This window comes from Mesoplodon densirostris, chromosome 7 (assembly GCF_025265405.1).
Source record: "Mesoplodon densirostris isolate mMesDen1 chromosome 7, mMesDen1 primary haplotype, whole genome shotgun sequence".
NCBI classification, from domain to species: domain Eukaryota; kingdom Metazoa; phylum Chordata; class Mammalia; order Artiodactyla; family Ziphiidae; genus Mesoplodon; species Mesoplodon densirostris.
Window position 1 is genome coordinate 7,535,157 of NC_082667.1, and position 18,047 is coordinate 7,553,203.

Consider the following 18,047-nt stretch of genomic DNA (forward strand, 5'->3'; position numbering starts at 1 on the left):
ACCGATAAGAAGCGGGAGAGTCCTTTGGGCGTGCGCAAAGTTCAGGTCTAAGGAAAGGGACGGTCCGAAATGTAGAAGCGCTTGGGCGCATGCGCACACCTAAACGTTGCCAATCCAGCGGAGACCACTGGGCTGAACCCAAGGGATAGTTGAGGGGCCATCGAGTAACGGCGGAGTTAACTGGCGCAAAATTCTCCCAGTGAGTTACAAGAAGCGGGGAAAAGGATGGAGGCGCGGATCTCCCTTGGCTAAAGCGACAGTTCGCTACGGGAGCACGCCCCTCTAGTTCCTCCCTTTTTAGCGATGGACCTGAAACCTCACGTGCTACCTCTACTTCCAGGTCAGAGTTCAGACTTAAGATTGTAGAGAGCGTCCAAGAACAGGCAGGAATAGTCGAAGTAGGATAGCGTCGTTTTTCTTAAAGTGACAGGCTCAAGGCAATTGGGGTCAATCCAGCGGTTACGAGGGCGGTTTAGCTATTCTGAATCCAATCACTGAGCAAATTTCTTGACCGCAGTTTCAGGTTTCCGCCCCTTCATGGGGAAGAGGCATGAATAAGTGGATTGTTTCCCAGGTGAGGGAAAGAGGAGAGCCTTAGACAACTCGTTCCAAGAGCTCGAGGTGCAGCCAGTTCCGTCCTCCTTGTCTTACCCACCCCCATCCTACTAGCTCTGCAAAGCTGAGCTTCTGGCCCCAGTTTCACATACGAAGAGAATGAGGCGCAGAGAGGATGGGTCACACAGCCCTGCAACTTCGGAGCCAAGACCAAACTCGGGTTTGCCCCTCTCCCAAGCTCGGTTCTTTGCCCCAATTTTGCTGATGCGGATGTAGAGAGTGGGGATGGCCCGTCCTTAGTAGAAACGAACTTGGACCCTAAACCTGCTGTCATGGGGGATCGGGGCTACCCTTCCCCACCTTCTGCCTCTCATTGCCCGCCTACCCGGGAACTCCCAGGCCCAGTCGCCCCGCAGTCTCTGGGAGGGGAGCGGTGCTACCCGCCCGCGTCATCTGATGCTGTTTCCTGCAGGAGGGAGAACAGCGGAAAAAAGTGAAACTCCACCCTCCACCTCTGCCTCCCGCCCCCGGGGCCAAAGTACAAAGGGAGGAGGAAGAAGGGAACGGGGTTGGAGCCATCGGGTTGAGAGAGCCCAGCCGGGAAGAGGCAGCTTGGCCCAGCTAGAGACACTCCAGCCAGCCCCTGCGCAAAGAGACCCAACTGGAGTCCAGGCGCTGCTCCTTGCTGGCCCCACCTTACACTTGGCGGGTGCAGGAGCCAGACTCCCAGGACTGCTCCAGACTGAGGGACGCCCGGGCCCCTCTGTGCCAGCCATGGTGAGACGCCGGAGGCCCCGGGGGCCCACCCCCCGAGCCTGACTACACTGCCCCAGGTCGCCTTCCTCCGGAAGCCCGAGATGCGGGGGGCCGGGAGGCGACACTCCTGGCTCCCCAGAGAGGCGTGGGTCTGGGGCTGAGGGCCAGGGCCCGGATGCCCAGGTTCCGGAACTAGGGCCTCGGCAGTCAGCAGGGTGGGGACCAGGGGCACCCAGGGAAGGTCCCCCACACCCACCAACGCCAGCTCCCAGCCATGGAGCCCTTGAAGAACCTCTTCCTCAAGAGCCCGCTGGGGTCATGGAACAGCGGTAGCAGTGGGGGCAGTGGGGGCGGCGGCGGAGGTTGGCCAGAGGGATCCCCGAAGGCGGCAGCTTATGCCAATCCTGTGTGGACAGCCCTGTTTGACTACGAGCCCAATGGGCAGGACGAGCTGGCCCTGCGGAAGGGCGACCGTGTGGAGGTGCTGTCCCGGGATGCAGCTATCTCAGGCGATGAGGGCTGGTGGGCGGGCCAGGTGGGAGGCCAGGTGGGCATCTTTCCGTCCAACTATGTGTCTCGGGGCGGCGGTCCGCCCCCCTGCGAGATGGCCAGCTTCCAGGAGCTGCGGCTGGAGGAGGTGATTGGCATCGGTGGCTTCGGCAAGGTCTACCGCGGCAGCTGGCGAGGCGAGTTGGTGGCTGTGAAGGCAGCTCGCCAGGACCCCGATGAGGACATCAGCGTGACAGCTGAGAGCGTGCGACAGGAGGCCCGGCTTTTCGCCATGCTGGCACACCCCAACATCATTGCCCTCAAGGCCGTGTGCTTGGAGGAGCCCAACCTGTGCCTGGTGATGGAGTATGCTGCCGGCGGGCCCCTCAGCCGTGCCCTGGCTGGGCGGCGTGTGCCCCCCCATGTGCTCGTCAACTGGGCCGTGCAAATTGCCCGTGGGATGCACTACCTGCACTGCGAGGCCCTGGTGCCTGTCATCCACCGAGACCTCAAGTCCAACAACAGTGAGTTTTGGGGAGCATGGGTGGAGGGTGGCATGGCCCAAGTACACACCTACTGCCAGCTCTCAGCTGAGCCTACCTGGGGATCTACTAGAGGCAGGAGTTCCTCCCCTAGGGGAATCTGAGTTGACCAGGGGTGCCCATGGACTCACACTAGCCCCAAAGCAGGAGTCCCAGGCACCCAACAGAGTCCTTCATGCCCCATCCCCAGCAGGAGTCCTTGACCCCAGCTCACAGCTGCCAAGTTAAAAAAATTGGAACCTCTCACGTGGACCTTAAGCAACTTGCCTAACCGTGGCCACTACCTCAAGGAAGGAGAGTGCTGGATGCTGGCACCCTCTCATCTTCAGGGAACTCCCCTGAAGTTCACCCGTTGTCCTGTTGGTGCCTCCTCCCCCCTCCACTTGTGGTGGGCAGCTCCTCCAGAACAGAAATCTCAAAGGGGGAAAAACCACCCCCTTCCCCTGCCCCGTGGTGGTCAAAGCTGGGGCGAGGGATGGAATTCTGGCCCCACCGCTCCCCCCCTGGCTGCATGATCTCTAGTTGGTTATTTCAACTCAGAACCTCGATTTCAGACTCTGTAAAAAGGGAGTGATCTGGAGGGTGAAACGGCTTAACAGGCTGGGCATCCGATGCCCAGCACACAGTGGGTCCTCAGCCATGGGTGTGGATGTTTGAAGGCTGGATCACCAAGAGGGCTTTGCCTGGAATCAGCACTTGGGAGTAGGCGTGGCGGGGCTAAGAAAGACTCAAGCAGTAAGGCACTCCATCTCCAGCCATTTCAGGTCCTACACACTGCCCAGCCTGGGCCCAAGACAAGCAAGTGACGGGTTTGGAGGGCTTTCTGAAGCAGACGAGCTTCACACCAAGCCCAAAGCAGGGAGTGTTCAGAAAGGTACCCAGTTGGATGCAGGGCCTGACAAGAGCAAAGGCAAGGAGGCAGGCCGCAGCACGGGAGTGGGGACCTGGGCTACGCCTGCTGGGGGCTGAGGTGCAGCTGTAGAGCAAAAGGAAGGGCTGGTGAGGTCACTGGAGAGGCACGGGTGGCTCTTGGAGGGGTGCGCATGGATATTTTGAGCCTCCTGGCCTGGGCTAAGCATGGATAAGAGGCTTGTGGGGAGCAGAACACCAGGGCCCAGTGATCTCCAAGTCCTTGCCAGGGCCAGAGGGACCTGGGGAGGCCTGCCAGCGACCCCACCCACTCCTCTCAACCACAGTAGGGGGCAGATCCCACCTCTCAGCCTCCCTCCTGGGCCCTAGCCATCTAGGGACCCCCACTCCCTGCCCCAGCCTGAGGGGGATTCCCCGAAGGCCTGGGGGGAGGGGACTCCCGTCTTCTGTTTTTCCTCCAGTTTTCTTTCCAGAAAAAATGGAACAATAGCCCAGGCTCCAGCTCCCCACCCTCCCCACCGCTTCCTGCGTTTCCTGCTGCCCCTGGGCCGGCTTCCTGCCCCTGCTCCAGCCTCTGCTCTCTCCCCAGCCCAGCTGCCTGCAGGGGAGGAAAGAGCTGGGGGTAGGGGGTTTGTGGGAGAGGAAGGAGCCAGGGATTGTGCCCCTACTCCCCCCACCCCAGTTCCCTCCCAGAGTCTGGGTGGTGGTGGTGGGAAGGCAGGGTGCCCTTAGCCTCGCTGAGCCTGGCCTCCCACCTCGCAGACCCCAGTCTTAGGCCCGGGCTGCTGTCTGCGGCATTGGCGGGGGGAGTCCCTGGGATGGGGGGGGCGCAGGCAGGAAACAATGGCGTGATTTTCCTGGACAATGGGGGCCTTGTGAGGAAGCCTGGCAGGGAGAGGAGGGGGAATTCTCTAGGCCCACGAGTCACAGGACTGACCAGCCAGCCCAGCCTGGACCTGACCTCCCCCAATTCTCCACCAAAGGACCCCCCCGCCCCGCCATTGGAGACCTGAGCCAGGCCTCCCAGAAAGGAGAAGTAGGGACCATGGGAGGGAAGCGGAAGAGACGTAAGCTGCCTAGGCCACTCCCAAGCTTCACAGAGGCAGCCCAGGAAGGGGGCTGGGGGCCAGGTCCCTTTCAGAGGCCAGGGAGCCCTAAGGGGATGCTGGGAGGGGGATCTCTAGCCCCTTCTCCTCTGAGTGACCCCTGACCGCCCCATCCCCAAGGTCTACATCAGACACCAGAAGAGCAACTTGGGTTGGAACAAATTCAAGGCCCTTGGAGAAAAGCAGGGGACACGGAGGTGAGGATAAGGCTTCACAGGTGTTAGGTCAAGCTGGGGGGTAGGAGGCGGCAGAAAGGCCACCAATAGAAAGAAGTCCTGAGACTTTGAGTGAGTTGCTGCCCCTCTCTGGACTTCAGATTACCTGACCAAAAATGAGAGGCTGGCCTCCCAGCTGGAGATAGTGGCGCAGAAGGTGTTTCACCAGTCTGTGAGGTACCACAAGTGGCTAGAGACTTGACTGAGAAGCAGCCGTGAAGAAGATGGGTGGGTCCTGGCACCAGAGGAGGCGGGAGTCCCTCCCCAGCCCCAGTACATGGATCCCTTTGCCTGGTCCCTCTCCAGCTACCTGCCCCAGCCTGCTGTGGTTCTTCTCTGGAATGAACTTTCACAGAGCTTACTGAACGGTCCAGTTCTGAGCCTTCAGCAGCCGGGCCAGAGGCTGTTGTGAAGCTGGAAGTAAGATGTGATAGAGGTTGGAGGAGAAAGTCAATCTGAGAGAGATTAACAGCAGAATTGTTAGGACAACTGTCAGATCCTGTGCGAAAGCTTTAAAAAGCGTGATCTCGCTGGACTCGCCTGGCGGTCCAGTGGTTAAGACTCTGCGCTTCCTCTCTACAGGTGGCACGGGTCCCACCCCTGGTTGGGGAACTAGGTTCCCACACGCCGCTTGGTGCCGCCAAAAAAAAAAAAAAAAAAAAAAAAGTGATCTTGTTTGATACTCATGATGACCCTCTGAGGTGGGTTTTGTCATCATGCTCAGCTTTAACTGTTCAGTACTCAGCCCCAGTTTGGCTAAGAGGAGAGGGTAGATTGCAGGATCATTCTCTGAATTTTGAGAAACTGTGGGAAGATTTGCCAGGCATGGTGGAAGGATGAAGATGGTTGTTAAAGGCATATAGACATCAGGTAGGACAGCTGATGGGCAGCTGGATCGACTTCTGAACTGGAGCTCCCAATGTGGGAGGTGCCAGTGAGGAGGGGGCAGCTGGCACCTGGGAGAGTCCAGGACAGCCTGGGGGCAGTGGGCCAAGGTCAAGGGGAGGCCAGGCTCTGAGGAATGCCAGCATTGAAAAGGCTAAGGGTGGGGAGGCCCTGAAGGAAACAGCAAAAGCAGCCAGAGGTCCTGGGAGCCAAGGACAGCAGGGAGGGGTTGAACAGCAGTGCCAGATGCCCCCATGAGGCCCAGAGAGCTCGGCCAGCAGCAGGATCAGGAGTTGTGGCTTTAGACCTAGAAAAGCGAATACCCGGCTTCTGTCACTCCTCTGAGAAGTCTTCCCTGACTCGCCAGATTGTATTAGGTGCCCGTGTCCTCTGCCCCCACTACGGTGCTGTCACTCTGGGCAGGATTGCTGAGAGGTGTGCCCTGAAAGGACGTGTGTTCAGAAATGTCATTGGCTTGGATGTCACTTGTCTACAGTGCAGTTGGCTATAACCAGGAAAGTAGAGAGGCCTCTTCAGAACCTTGAAAATTCTATGATTTTGTCCTCTTTTTATTTCTCTAAAACTTCTCTCCTTTGAGCCATGCTTTTCCTGGTGAGAGATTTGCAAGCTGCTGCTTCTCCTCTCTGTACAGAGTATGGTGGCCCCATTTGGGACAAAGCCATGAGCCCTTGCCACGTCTATCCACTACTACATTTGTCCCAAACTCCTTTCTAGCCAAGAACCACCACTTTCTTAGACCCCTTTCTCTCTCTTCACATCCAGCTGCATCAGTGGATATCTTTTGGGATCTTTCCCCTGGGAGCGGCTGCGCTAGCCACAATGGGACATGGACACCAGGGGTCTGTAGTGCCTGCTGGGCTTCCTTTCTCACCAGGGGGTTCCCTCCTGCTCCCCACCCCGAGGCAGGTTCTGATTCACACTCCTGCCTCAGCAAAATGACAAGACACAGGTTTCTCTTGAAATCAAAGTTACAAATGCTGAGAGGCTGCCATATTGCCCACTTCTTTTTTTTTTTTTTTTTTTTTTGGCCACACGGTGGCATGTGGGATGTTAGTTCCCCAACCAGGGATCGAACCGTGCCCCCTGCAGTGGAAGCGTGGAGTCTTAACCACTGGACCACCAGAAAGGTCCCCATATTGCCCATTTCTACTCCATGCAGTGTTAGGAGAAAGTTAGAGCACTGGCTTTGGAACCACACAGACCAGGTCGTGGCATCTGCTTTATTTGCACATGCCCTTGGTTAACTCAAATTATTGCTCAGTTTCCTCTTCTGCAAAATGGGGATAATGATGTCTGCCTCATAGATTTTTTGTGTGTGTGAGTGCTAATGCTGAGTGTAAAATGCCTGGCCTCTAGTAACCCCTTGGTAAACGTTTCCCAGCATTGTGCTTATTGTCTGATTCTACCCCAACCCCAGCTGTGAGCTCTCCAGGGCAAGATTGAGACCAGTTCACCTCGGTGCCCCCAGTACCCAGCCAGGATGTCCGTCAGATGATAGTTTGCTCCCAGCTCCTCCCTTGTCCCCACCACCTGAGCCTGGAGCACCACAGCCCTTCCTCTCTTCCCCAGTTCTGCTGCTGCAGCCCATTGAAGGTGACGACATGGAGCACAAGACCCTGAAGATCACTGACTTCGGCCTGGCCCGCGAGTGGCACAAAACCACGCAAATGAGTGCTGCAGGCACCTATGCCTGGATGGCTCCCGAGGTTATCAAGGCCTCCACCTTCTCTAAGGGCAGCGATGTCTGGAGGTGCGACTGGGTGGAGGCTGGACAGATATGGGGCTGCAGAGGGCAGAGGTGGCTGCCAAAATCTAGGGCTGGGCAGACAAGCAGAGCCCAGAGGGAGGGACACAGACCACTGAGCTCTTGGCTGCCTTGGGATGAAATGGCAACGAATAAGTAGAGGAGGGGACATAGACCCTTTGTCTCACCCACAGTTTTGGGGTGCTCCTGTGGGAACTGCTGACTGGGGAGGTGCCCTACCGTGGCATCGACTGCCTTGCTGTAGCCTATGGAGTGGCCGTTAACAAGCTCACACTGCCCATCCCATCCACCTGCCCCGAGCCCTTCGCACAGCTCATGGCCGGTAAGGGGATGGGGCAGGAGGGTGAGGGGCAAGAGCTCCTTGGCCCAGGACATATCTACTCACAGACCCCTTCTTATCCTGTCCCCCCTCCACTCCGTTTCCCCAGATTGCTGGGCGCAGGATCCCCACCGCAGGCCCGACTTCGCCTCAATCCTTCAGCAGTTGGAGGCACTAGAGGCGCAGGTCCTGCGGGAAATGCCGCGGGACTCCTTCCATTCCATGCAGGAAGGCTGGAAGCGCGAGATCCAAGGCCTCTTTGACGAGCTGCGGGCCAAAGAAAAGGTGGGAGGAGTCGGGGTCCCAGGGTTGGAACGGGACGCCGGGAAGGAATGTCTCCCCGGTTTCCATGGGGCAGAAGGTGGGGGTGAGCGTCTGAGACCGTACCTGACTGACTCCACCGCCTCCACTGTCCCGGGCACAGGAACTACTGAGCCGCGAGGAGGAGCTGACCCGCGCGGCGCGTGAGCAGCGGTCACAGGCAGAGCAGCTGCGGCGGCGCGAGCACCTGCTGGCCCAGTGGGAGCTGGAGGTGTTCGAGCGCGAGTTGACGCTTCTGTTGCAGCAAGTTGATCGCGAACGGCCGCACGTTCGCCGCCGCCGCGGCACCTTCAAGCGCAGTAAACTCCGCGCGCGCGACGGCGGCGAGCGCATCAGCATGCCGCTCGGTAAGGGGCGGGTCCCAGCACGCCGCCCGCCATTGGCTTCGTGGGCGAAGGGGTGGGGTCAGGCGGGTGTGCTGGCCACACCGGGATTGGTCTAGGGCGTTGGTGGGTGGGCCTGTGAGCTGAGGCTGGAAGGGGCGGGGCCAGGAGTGTGTTTTCGTTTGTGGGCGGGTTTTGGCGGGAATATTTGCATGTCGGCCTGGGAGTGGCTACGGCCGGGAAGGGGCGGGGCTCATGAAAGTTCTGAGAAAGCCGAGGGTGTGGGATGGGCCGCCTCCTGGGAATCTCCGACTCCCCTGCGCTTCTCCGGGTAGAGGTCTACTTTCCTTACCGAGAGCCTGGGACCCAGGAAGGCAGTGAGGCCGACCCCAGTCACCCAGCCACTGTGCCAGGCCCTGTTCCAGCACTGCCTGCGTGGCCTGGGAGCTGCCGAGGGGCCCTGCGGGTTAGGATCCAGTCTCTCCTTCACCACAAACCTGCGCCCTGCTTCCCCCCCAACCTCAGACTTCAAACACCGCATCACCGTGCAGGCCTCTCCCGGCCTGGACAGGAGGAGAAACGTCTTCGAGGTCGGGGCTGGGGACTCGCCCACCTTCCCCCGGTTCCGGGCCATCCAGTGTAAGAAACTTCGCCTCCCCTTGCCCATGCCCTTACCCCCAGACCTTATCCTTTTGTCAGTCAAACCTTATCTTTGGAAGTAGATCCTACACACTGTCTCCTCCTCTTCCCGCCCTGCTCCCAGGCTCCCTCCCCTATCCGTCCAAACTGGTACCTCTAAGTTCCCCAAGCAGCATGCATTTTACAACTTTTTTCAGTCTAGCAATTGTATGACACTATGTCCCATTCATTTTCCTAAACACTTTGCTAATATTAACTTAATTCCTCACGAAGACCCTGTGAGGTAGATGTCCTTGTTATTATACAAGTTTTACTGATGAGAAAAGTGAGAAAAGTAACTGCCTAATGCTGCACAGCTAGCAAGTGGCAGAGTCAGAATTCAAACCCACGCAGTTTGCTGCAGTGGCTGTACTAACTACTAAGCAGCAAATGCCGGGTGAAGAAGGACTAGATGAGATGCCTCACTGCCAGTCCCAGGACCCCACACCCACCTACCCCACCCCAGTTCTGTTCAGATTCTCTGTGGCCCAAAGCTCACCCTGGGAATGGGATGGGGCCCAGCCTGACCCACACCCCACCCCCATCCTCCAAGAAGTTGCCCCTGGAGCTCGATTCTCATGATGGGAGGACAAGGATCAAGGTTCTTGACCTCAGCTCAGACTCCTTCCATTCCCCCCTCCCCCTGCCCGCCACAGTGGAGCCTGCAGAACCAGGCCAGGCATGGGGCCGACAGTCCCCAAGACGTCTAGAGGACTCAAGCAATGGAGAGCGGCGAGCATGCTGGGCCTGGGGTCCCAGTTCCCCCAAGCCTGGAGAAGCCCAGAACGGGAGGTGAGTGCCTGAGTGCCACCCACCGAGTGTCTTCTGCCTCCCAACAGTCCTGAGATTCACGAAGCACAACTCCCTTCTTGTCCCCTCACCAGGAGAAGGTCCCGCATGGACGAAGCCACGTGGTACCTGGATTCAGATGACTCATCCCCTTTAGGATCTCCTTCCACACCCCCCATGCTCAATGGTGAGTGGCCTTGTCTCCCCCCAGCAGACTATTGCTGCACTCCTATGGGTCCCATGGGGGGGCTACAAGAAGCCAGCCTGCAAGGCAGGCCATTCCTAGAACTCAGGTCTGACCCATCAGCCCACAACTGAGCTGGATCCAGCCTAGGCCTCAGGGACCCTATTCAGGGCTGGCCTGCAAGAGGGCTCTCCCCTGGCCCTGTGGCAGCTGCTGTGCCCTCAGCAAGCTCTAGGGAAGACAGGAAAACAAGGAACGGTGCCCCCCATTTGGGACCCAGGGGAAGCTGGGCCGAGAGAAGAGAAGGAAACTGTGCATGTGAGGTGGAGCTAGACAAGTGGCTGCCACACTGTGCTTCTCAGAGTCCCTTCTGGGAAGCCTGTAGGTGGAGAAGAGGATAAGAAATCTGAACGGGTGGGGATCTAGGGCCGACTCACTGCATCTGGGGCAGTTCTGGACTTTTCTGTTTTCCATAATGGCAATAGCACTTACTGTGTGTCAGGCATTCCATCCAAGCAACAATCTCATGAGGAATTATACCCATTTGAGAGATGAGAAAACAGAGGCTCTGCGAGGTAAAGTAATCTGCCTAAATCCCCCAGCTAAGGATTTGAACCCAGGGAGACTTTGACTCTCATGCTCTTAGTGAGCTTTCCCAGAAACTTTCACTTGAAGAAAGGGTTTCTCACATACAAACTACTTGGGAAGCTAGGGGGTTAGCAGAAACTGGGGCTCCTGTGTCAGGGGGACAAGGGCTCAGCTCAGCACTGTCCAGCATTGGCAGGGACTAGAAAGTTGCAGCCTCCCTTGCCCGTGGGTCCCTTTAGAGCCCCCAGCTGTACCTGCTTCTCACAGCCAGAATATAGGACCTGGCTTAGCTGTTATCAGACCAGAGTCCTATTCAGCAAACAAGTTAGACTCACTCCTCTCACCCCACCCAGCGCGTCACCCCCACCATTACCTGAGCTACATTTCACAGTAACAACAACAGCAAACGTTTATTGGGTCCTTCCTATGTGCCATTTTATAGAGGAGGAAACTGAGGCACAGAGAGGTTAAGTGGTTTGAAATAGGGCATACTGCAGAACAGGTATTTGAGCCCAGGTCTGACTCCAGAGGCAGGGCCCTGGAGCCCCGTCTGCCACACCATTTTCTGCTCCAGCAGTTGCATTGTCCCAAGCTAGCTGTGCTGCAGGCACTGAACTGAGAATTGGAAGGCCAAGGGGGCTACTTGGAGTCACCTGCTCTAGAACGTCCCAGGCCAGAAGGGTCAATGGAGAACTTGAGGTCCTGTTAACCTGGGTGTGTAGTCTGAAGGAGCCCCTGACCATATTCTGCAGATCCATTTGGCCTTACCCTCCCTGAGCTCCCACGAGCAGGGACACAATGGCCTGGACCCCATCTTTCTCCGGCTTGCCCTCTTACCTAAAAGGATATCACCTGTCCCAGCCTAGCTGCTGGCTGAGCACTTGGTTCCCCTCGTGCAAGCCCACCCTCCAGCCATCTTGGGCCCACCCACGAGTGCATGACCTTGACCTCCCAACCACCCACAGAGTGAAAAACCTGGCTAAGAATCAAAGACCCTGTGAGATTGTCCCAGGCATTAGCCACACCACCGGGGAGCCCCGTCTCCCACCCCTTGTCCGCACCTGGGCGTTCTGGCCCTGGAGAACTGGTTGCAATGAGTGGCAGATTGGTGGGCGCAGTCAGCCTGCACTGACAGCAACTGCCCCGTGAAGCTTGTTGCCCTGGAGCCACTAACTACCACGTGGCCGTGGCCATGTCCTCTCTGTGAGGCCCCACAGAAGCGATTTCACCTTCATCTCTGGGTCAAGAATGGTTTTTCTGCTTTCTCCTTAACAACAGGGTTGCCAACTCTTACTGCCAGGGGGCTTAGAGGCAAATTAAAATCCTTGCCGAGTTACCTGGGGCAAGTCGCTTACTTTTGGGGACCTGTTTCTCAGAATATCGGCCTCAGGAACTTCTTTCCATTCTTAGTTTGTGTGCTGACCTCCAGCTTCACTTAACTTCGTTCCATTTTTCTTGCCTGTTTTAAGCATGTTTTTCCCCTGTTCTGTTTAAACTCACTGTAAATGATCAGTTTCTTCACCTGTAAAGTAGGGTAACAGCAATCACCTTACGTGGTTGTCACAAGGATTATAAGAATGGACTCTTCCATCAAACATGTATTGACATATATTATGAGCCAGGCATCAATGTGCTAGAGATCAACACTGCCCTGACCTCGGGGAGGGCCTAGTCTGGTGGAAAAGCAGACTCAGAAATAAACAAGGACAGTAGGGAGTAGTACGTGGTGGGATGAGGGCTGTACAAGGCAGAACATGAGCAAGAACTGCACAGGTTACAGGGGATTCTGGCAAAGCTTCTAAAAGAGGAAAAACCTCTTGTTTTCCTCTCCATTCTACTCACTTCACTTCTGATGGCTGGGGGTTTTCCCCACACCGACCAATTCTGAGACACCAGCTGGGGGTCCTACAATCCAATCCAATTCGAACACTGCCTACCTGGAGTTCGTTTGTGGCAGACCCCACAGGTTAAGGGGTCAGGCCCACAGGACTGCCCCTCCCCACTTCAGACACCAGTTGTAAGTTCGGGTTGTCACCTGTGCTCCCCACCAACCAGCTATAAATCAGAGGTCCCCACGACCCCCTCGTCAGATCTGATAATTTGCTAGAACAGCTCACAAAGCTCAGGAAAGCCATTTACTTACTAGATTACCAGTTTATTAAAAAGGATACAGGTCAAGAACAAGCAGATGGAAGAGATGTGCAGGGCAGGGTATGTGGGAGGACAGAGTTTCCACGCCCTCTCCAGGCACACGCTACTTTCCCAACACCTCCACTGGTTCACCAACCCAGAAGTTCTTGGAACCCTTTGGCTGGGTTTTTATGGAGGCTTTGTTACGTGGACAGGATTGATTGATGAAACTGTTGGCCATTGGTGTTGCGATTCAATCTCCAGCTCCTCCCCTCCCCAGTGCAGGTGGAGGCTGAAAGGTCCAACCCTCTAATCACATAGTTCGTTCCCTTGGCAACCAGACCCCATCCTTAGGAGCTTTCCAAAAATGACTGCATCACTATGAACTGAGATGTGGTTAAAAGAGCTCCTTATGAATAACAAAAGGCGCTCCTTTCACCTTTATCATTCTAACACTTAGGAAATTCCAAGGGTTTGGGGAGTTCTGTACCAAGTATGAGATGAAGACAAAATATATACTTTTTTATAAATCAGAATGTCACAGCTTCACAGAGGATGTGACATCTCAGCTGGGTCTTGAGTGGTAAATAAAGGATCACTGAGAGAGGTGGGGAAGGTGTGCTGAGCGGAGGGAATAATGTGTGTACAGCCGTGGGGCCCACCACACCCGAGGAAGAGGAATCCTAGCTGGAACTCAGAGGGAGAGTTGAGAGCCAGGGACTCACAGGCCTGAAGCAGCAAGTGGGGTTCAGGCCTGCATCCCCTCGGTCTGTGGAGCCCAGTGCAGCCCCAGCACATGGGCCAGCAGATGCTTGTTGAATGAATGAGTGAAGCTGGAAAGGCAGGCAGGAGCCAGTTCAGGAAGGGCCTGGAAATTGATGGGGGAGTTTTTAAGCAGACTTGTCTTTAGCAGATTTGCATTTTAGAAGGCAGTGGCCACTGCAGGGGTGGGGTGGGGTGGGGGTATAAGAGTCAGAGAGATGGGGGGAATTCCCTGGCGGTCCAGTGGTTAGGACCCCTGTGCTCTCACTGGCAAGGGCGCAGGTTCAGTCCCTGGTCAGGGAACTAAGATCCCGCAAACCGCATGGTGTGACCAAAAAAAAAAGAGAGAGAGAGAGAGATGGGGTAAGGGTTGTGGCTGAGGACAGGGACCCCAAGCAAAGTCCTGGTCCATAGCAGAAGCTCACTTTTCCCAGCTTTGCATCTCTTCCTCTGGACACCCAGCCCGGTGCTCCACTCCAGGCAGGCCCAAGGAAGAGAGAGAAGGCTTTGAAACCCAGACAAGGAGCTTAGACTTGCTTCTAGTGGCAGTGGAAAGCCATGGCAGGTTCTAGAGCTAAGGAGGACCTGACAAAATTGGGGTTTGTGGGAGCGCATCACAGACTGCCCTACGTCCTCAGCGACAGGTTCCCCAGACCCACCCCAGGTGGTCTAGAACGGAGTCGGGCCAACCCTAGGCCCACAGGTTAGGACACAGATGTCCTGAAATCCAGGGCAGTTCAGGCTTAGCTGAGCCCTTAACCTCTCCAAGCCTGGGGCATGAGGATCAGACAACATAACGCCCCTAAATCATTCAGCTCAGGCCTGACACAAACAACTCATCTCTCTGAGCCTCAACTTCCTCATTTCTGGAATAGGGACAGTGATGCGTGCCTCTCAGGGCTGTTGTGTACACTGGAATTGACCCGTGTGCTACCGCTGGAGGGGGGCGGGCAAGCAGAAGGACCAGGGCTGCCCAGCCAGGAAGGAGGTGGGCACAGAGCACGGGTCCCAGACCTGTCCCTGGACCCCTCCGGATATCCACTGAGGCCACTGAGGCCCCAATCTGGCCTCAGCTTGCTTGCTGGTGCATCCCCTGCCTGTCCTCCAGCCCACCCTCCAGGTCTGGGCTCCAGGGCACCTGGTTGCCTCCCAGGCTTTGCTCCTGCTGGTTCCTTAGACTGCGATGCCCGCCCCGCCCCGCCCCGCCCCGCCCCGCCCCGCCCCTCCTGAAAGGCCAGAATGTGTGTCTGCTGGGGGTGGCGCGACGGCCTGGGAGGAATTGGGCTGGCAGAGCAGTGGAGTCAGGGAAGCTGTCGGAGGGGAGCGGAAGTCAGTCCTTGTTCCAGGGCCGCCGAGGGGTCCCCCCGAAGTCGGCCTAACCTTTGTACCCACCACCAGGTAACCCCCCGCGGCCGAGCCCGGAGCCCGAGGAGCCGCGGCGGCCGGGCCCGGCGGAGCGCGGCAGCGGCTCCGGGACGCCCAAGCTGATCCAGCGCGCGTTGCTGCGCGGCACCGCCCTGCTCGCCTCGCTGGGCCTCGGCCGCGACCTGCAGCCCCCGGGGGGGCCGGGCCGCGAGCGCGGGGAGCCCCCGCCAACGCCCCGCGCCCCGCTGCCCACTCCGTCCCCCGCCGAGCCGCCCCCCTCCCCGCTCATCCGCTTCTCCCCCGAGATGCCGGACGCCCAGGCCTCCCCGCTGAGCCCCGACGCCCCCGGCTCGCCCTCCCCCGCGCCCCTGCTGCTGGAACTGGGTGTCCCCGCCGGCCAGCCATCAGCCAAGAGTCCCCGGCGCGAAGAGGAGAGGCGCGGTGAGTGGCCTCTGCCTGGTGACAGAGGGGAGGAGGGGCTGGTGGGGACGTGCAGGGCAGTACGGCTGGGGCCACAGCTGTCTGCTGGACCCCAGACCGCCCCCTCAGGGCGATGAGGATGCACCGTAGGGAATTGAGTTCCCCGTTCTGCCATCCATTGGGGCGGGGAGCGGGGGCCGGGCCAGGCCAGTTGTGAGATAATAGAAATAATGAAAATGATGACGCTAGTGAACTCCTACTGGTTGCTTACTTGCGCCAGGCACTGTTCCTAGTGCTTTACAGAGGTTGCCTCATTCAATTATCGAAACAAGGCTGTGAACTAGGTACTCTGGTTATACCCATTTTTTAGATGAAATATCAAGGGACTCCAGGCTCCCACTAATAAGTGGCCGAGCTGGGATCCAAGCCCAGGTCCCTCTGCTCCAGAGAACGTCTCACTCTTAACTGCTACATAGTAAACAGATGCGCCACCAAGCATGAAGGGCCGTGGAAGCTATGAGTCCCGTAACTCACTGTACAGATGAGGAAACTGAGGCCCAGAGCAGGGCAGTGCCTCCTGGGGACACCCAGGAGTTGGTGACTGCCTGACCTCGGCCCCCTCCTCCTCCCTTCATAGGAAGCGCCGTCTCGCCCCCACCAGGGATATCACGCTCCGCTCCTGGCACCCCAGGTACCCCACGCTCACCGCCTCTGGGCCTCATCAGTCGACCTCGGCCCTCACCCCTTCGCAGCCGCATCGACCCGTGGAGCTTTGTGTCAGCCGGGCCACGGCCTTCACCCCTGCCCTCGCCACAGCCTGCGCCCCGCCGGGCACCCTGGACCTTGTTCCCAGACTCAGACCCCTTCTGGGACTCTCCACCCGCCAACCCCTTCCGAGGGGGCCCTCAGGACTGCAGGGCGCAGACCAAAGACGTGGGTGCCCAGGCCCCGTGGGCGCCAGAGGCAGGGCCCTGAGTGGGCCGGGCTGCTCCCCATGCGCCCACCGCCCTCCAGGAGCCTCAGCATACACTGGAATAGGAGCCGGTCATGCCTCTGTAGCTGCCTTGGTTTTGCCCAGGGACCCCGCCCCCTCTGGGGGTCAGGAACACTACACTGCACAGGAAGCCTTCACACTGGACGGGGGGCCTGCACCCCTCCACACCTGCAACGTGTGGGTCCCCCGACTTACCCGCCCCACTGGGGCCCAACACTGTACCCAGCTGGTTGGGAGGACCAGAGCCTGACTCAGGGAATTGCCCCCAGGGGTGGTGCAGGGAGGAGGGGAGGTGCAGGGGAGAGGGGCCGGCCTTAGCTGTCACCAGCACTTTTGACCAAGTCCTGCTACTGTGGCCCCTGCCCCAGGGCTTCGTGCCTGGGCTCCCCTGCCCCGGGGGTCATCTGGGGCCGGGGCTCTCTGGGTGCCTTCCTGCTGCCCCGGCCAGGGTTGGGGCCATGGCCTTGGGATCCAATGAAGCCAAATAAACTCCCCAAGCTGTCTCCCCAAGCACAGCCTGTCACTTTCTTGGGGGGTAACCAGGGGATCCAAACCGTCACATGACCCTGGTGACCTCATGCCCTCAGCACAATGGCAGTTGGCCTGGGCCTAGGCTGGGAGGCTCTGCACCACATCCCTCTCCTGGGATCAAGTCCGCTTCATCATCAGGCATTCAAGGCCCTTCTCAGCCTCCCTGGCACCCACACGCTCGGGCCTCACCCATCTCCCACCCTCACTAAGCCTTTCCCACCATTTCAAGCAACTGTTTGCTCTGATTCTTCCTGTTGCTGGGTGGTCCCGGCTTACCCTTAAGGCCCAGCAACAACATCGCCTCCCCTGGGATGCCCTCCCGGCCATGCTGCTCCCACCCCAGGCAGCTCGCTGAACTCAGGAGCCCACAGCCCTCTGGGTGGCATCTTGGTGGTTTGTCCTGGGTTTGTTTCTATCCCGTGGTCTGGACACGGGAGGGGGTCCCCCACCCTGACACCTGGCTCCACTCATGCTTCTCTTAATGCCACGGGGTTCTGCGGACTACCCCTCCCACACCACGCCCTAGGGCAGTGGACCCTGGGCTCAGCCACTCCATGGTTTATGGGTGTCGGGGTCCAGACTCCCTCTCCCCGTCCCCTGCGCACTCCATGGCAGCCAGACCTACTGTGACTCCAGTGTTCACCAGGGTGGGGACTCAGGAGGGCTGGGTGTGAAGAGTTCTCAGGAAGCGCTCAGAGTGGAGGGAGCCTCATCTGTCCAGGGCGCTCTGGGCATCCTCCGCTCCTGTCTGCACCTCACCACCCTGCCCCACCTGCCCCATCCCAGGTCCCACCAGCCCTCTCCCCACTCCACAGCCCAGGCCGCCACCTTTCCATCCGGGATGCCTGCACTAGCCCCCTCCATAGGTCCCCTGAGCCACACGTCCTCAAGGCCCTGTGTCCTGACACCCAACTCCGCCCCACCCCAGCAGGCCTCTGTTTTTCTCATCACCCTAGCTCTTTCCCACCTGGCCTGGCCTCTTCTCTTCCCCAGCTGAAATGTCGCTCCTCAGAGGAGCTTTCCAGGTGATGTTCCCCTCCCCCAGAACTCTCCCCCATTACCCAGGGCCTTCCCTTCAGGGAGCTTACGATGATGTGAACTTGTCCTGCGTCCTTGCTAACAGGTTTCTTGTGAGAACACCAGGAGGGCAGGGACCTGGTCTGTCCTCTCCCCTAACATCATCTGGGTCCGGGCACCTGCTGAGCGGGTGAATGGAGTCTGTGACTGAGTGAGCTCATCCTTGAATAAACCACCACAGTGTGACTGGGAGCCAGTCAAGTTACCTTTCAGGGTCTCGCCTTCCTCCATCCCGCCCCGGACTGCCCACCACCCGGCCACCCAGCTTTGGCGAACTGGGCAAAAAACTTCTTGCCCCAGAAACGGGGAGGAGTTATCCAGCTCACCTCCTCGCCTCACCCTCCCAGCCCCACTCATCCCAG

The 18,047-nt window shown here is 58.3% G+C and overlaps 1 protein-coding gene across 4 annotated transcripts; it reads left to right on the plus strand.

Annotated features, from left to right (window-relative positions):
• The first annotated feature begins 28 nt into the window (after positions 1–28).
• On the plus strand, positions 29–16,581 carry MAP3K11 (mitogen-activated protein kinase kinase kinase 11). Of its 4 annotated transcripts, none has more exons than XM_060104469.1 (11): positions 29–775; positions 1,028–2,324; positions 7,009–7,189; positions 7,378–7,526; positions 7,633–7,808; positions 7,948–8,191; positions 8,693–8,806; positions 9,502–9,637; positions 9,730–9,821; positions 14,697–15,104; positions 15,721–16,581. In XM_060104469.1, the coding sequence occupies exons 2-11, from the start codon at positions 1,586–1,588 to the stop codon at positions 16,056–16,058; spliced, it is 2,577 nt and encodes an 858-aa protein (XP_059960452.1). In that variant the 5' UTR covers positions 29–775; positions 1,028–1,585; the 3' UTR covers positions 16,059–16,581. The 4 variants fall into 4 exon arrangements, with proteins under 4 accessions (XP_059960452.1, XP_059960453.1, XP_059960454.1 ...); XM_060104470.1 differs by having other exon boundaries at positions 29–340; XM_060104471.1 differs by having other exon boundaries at positions 29–199.
• The last annotated feature ends 1,466 nt before the right edge of the window (positions 16,582–18,047 follow it).

Excerpts from the sequence above, each read along its gene's own strand:
- MAP3K11 (XM_060104468.1), top strand. The coding sequence starts at position 1,586 with ATGGAGCCCTTGAAGAACCTCTTCCTCAAGAGCCCGCTGGGGTCATGG. Across the intron at positions 2,325-7,008 it reads AGACCTCAAGTCCAACAACA|TTCTGCTGCTGCAGCCCATT; the intron begins GTGAGTTTTGGG and ends TCTCTTCCCCAG. Across the intron at positions 7,527-7,632 it reads CTTCGCACAGCTCATGGCCG|ATTGCTGGGCGCAGGATCCC; the intron begins GTAAGGGGATGG and ends CCGTTTCCCCAG.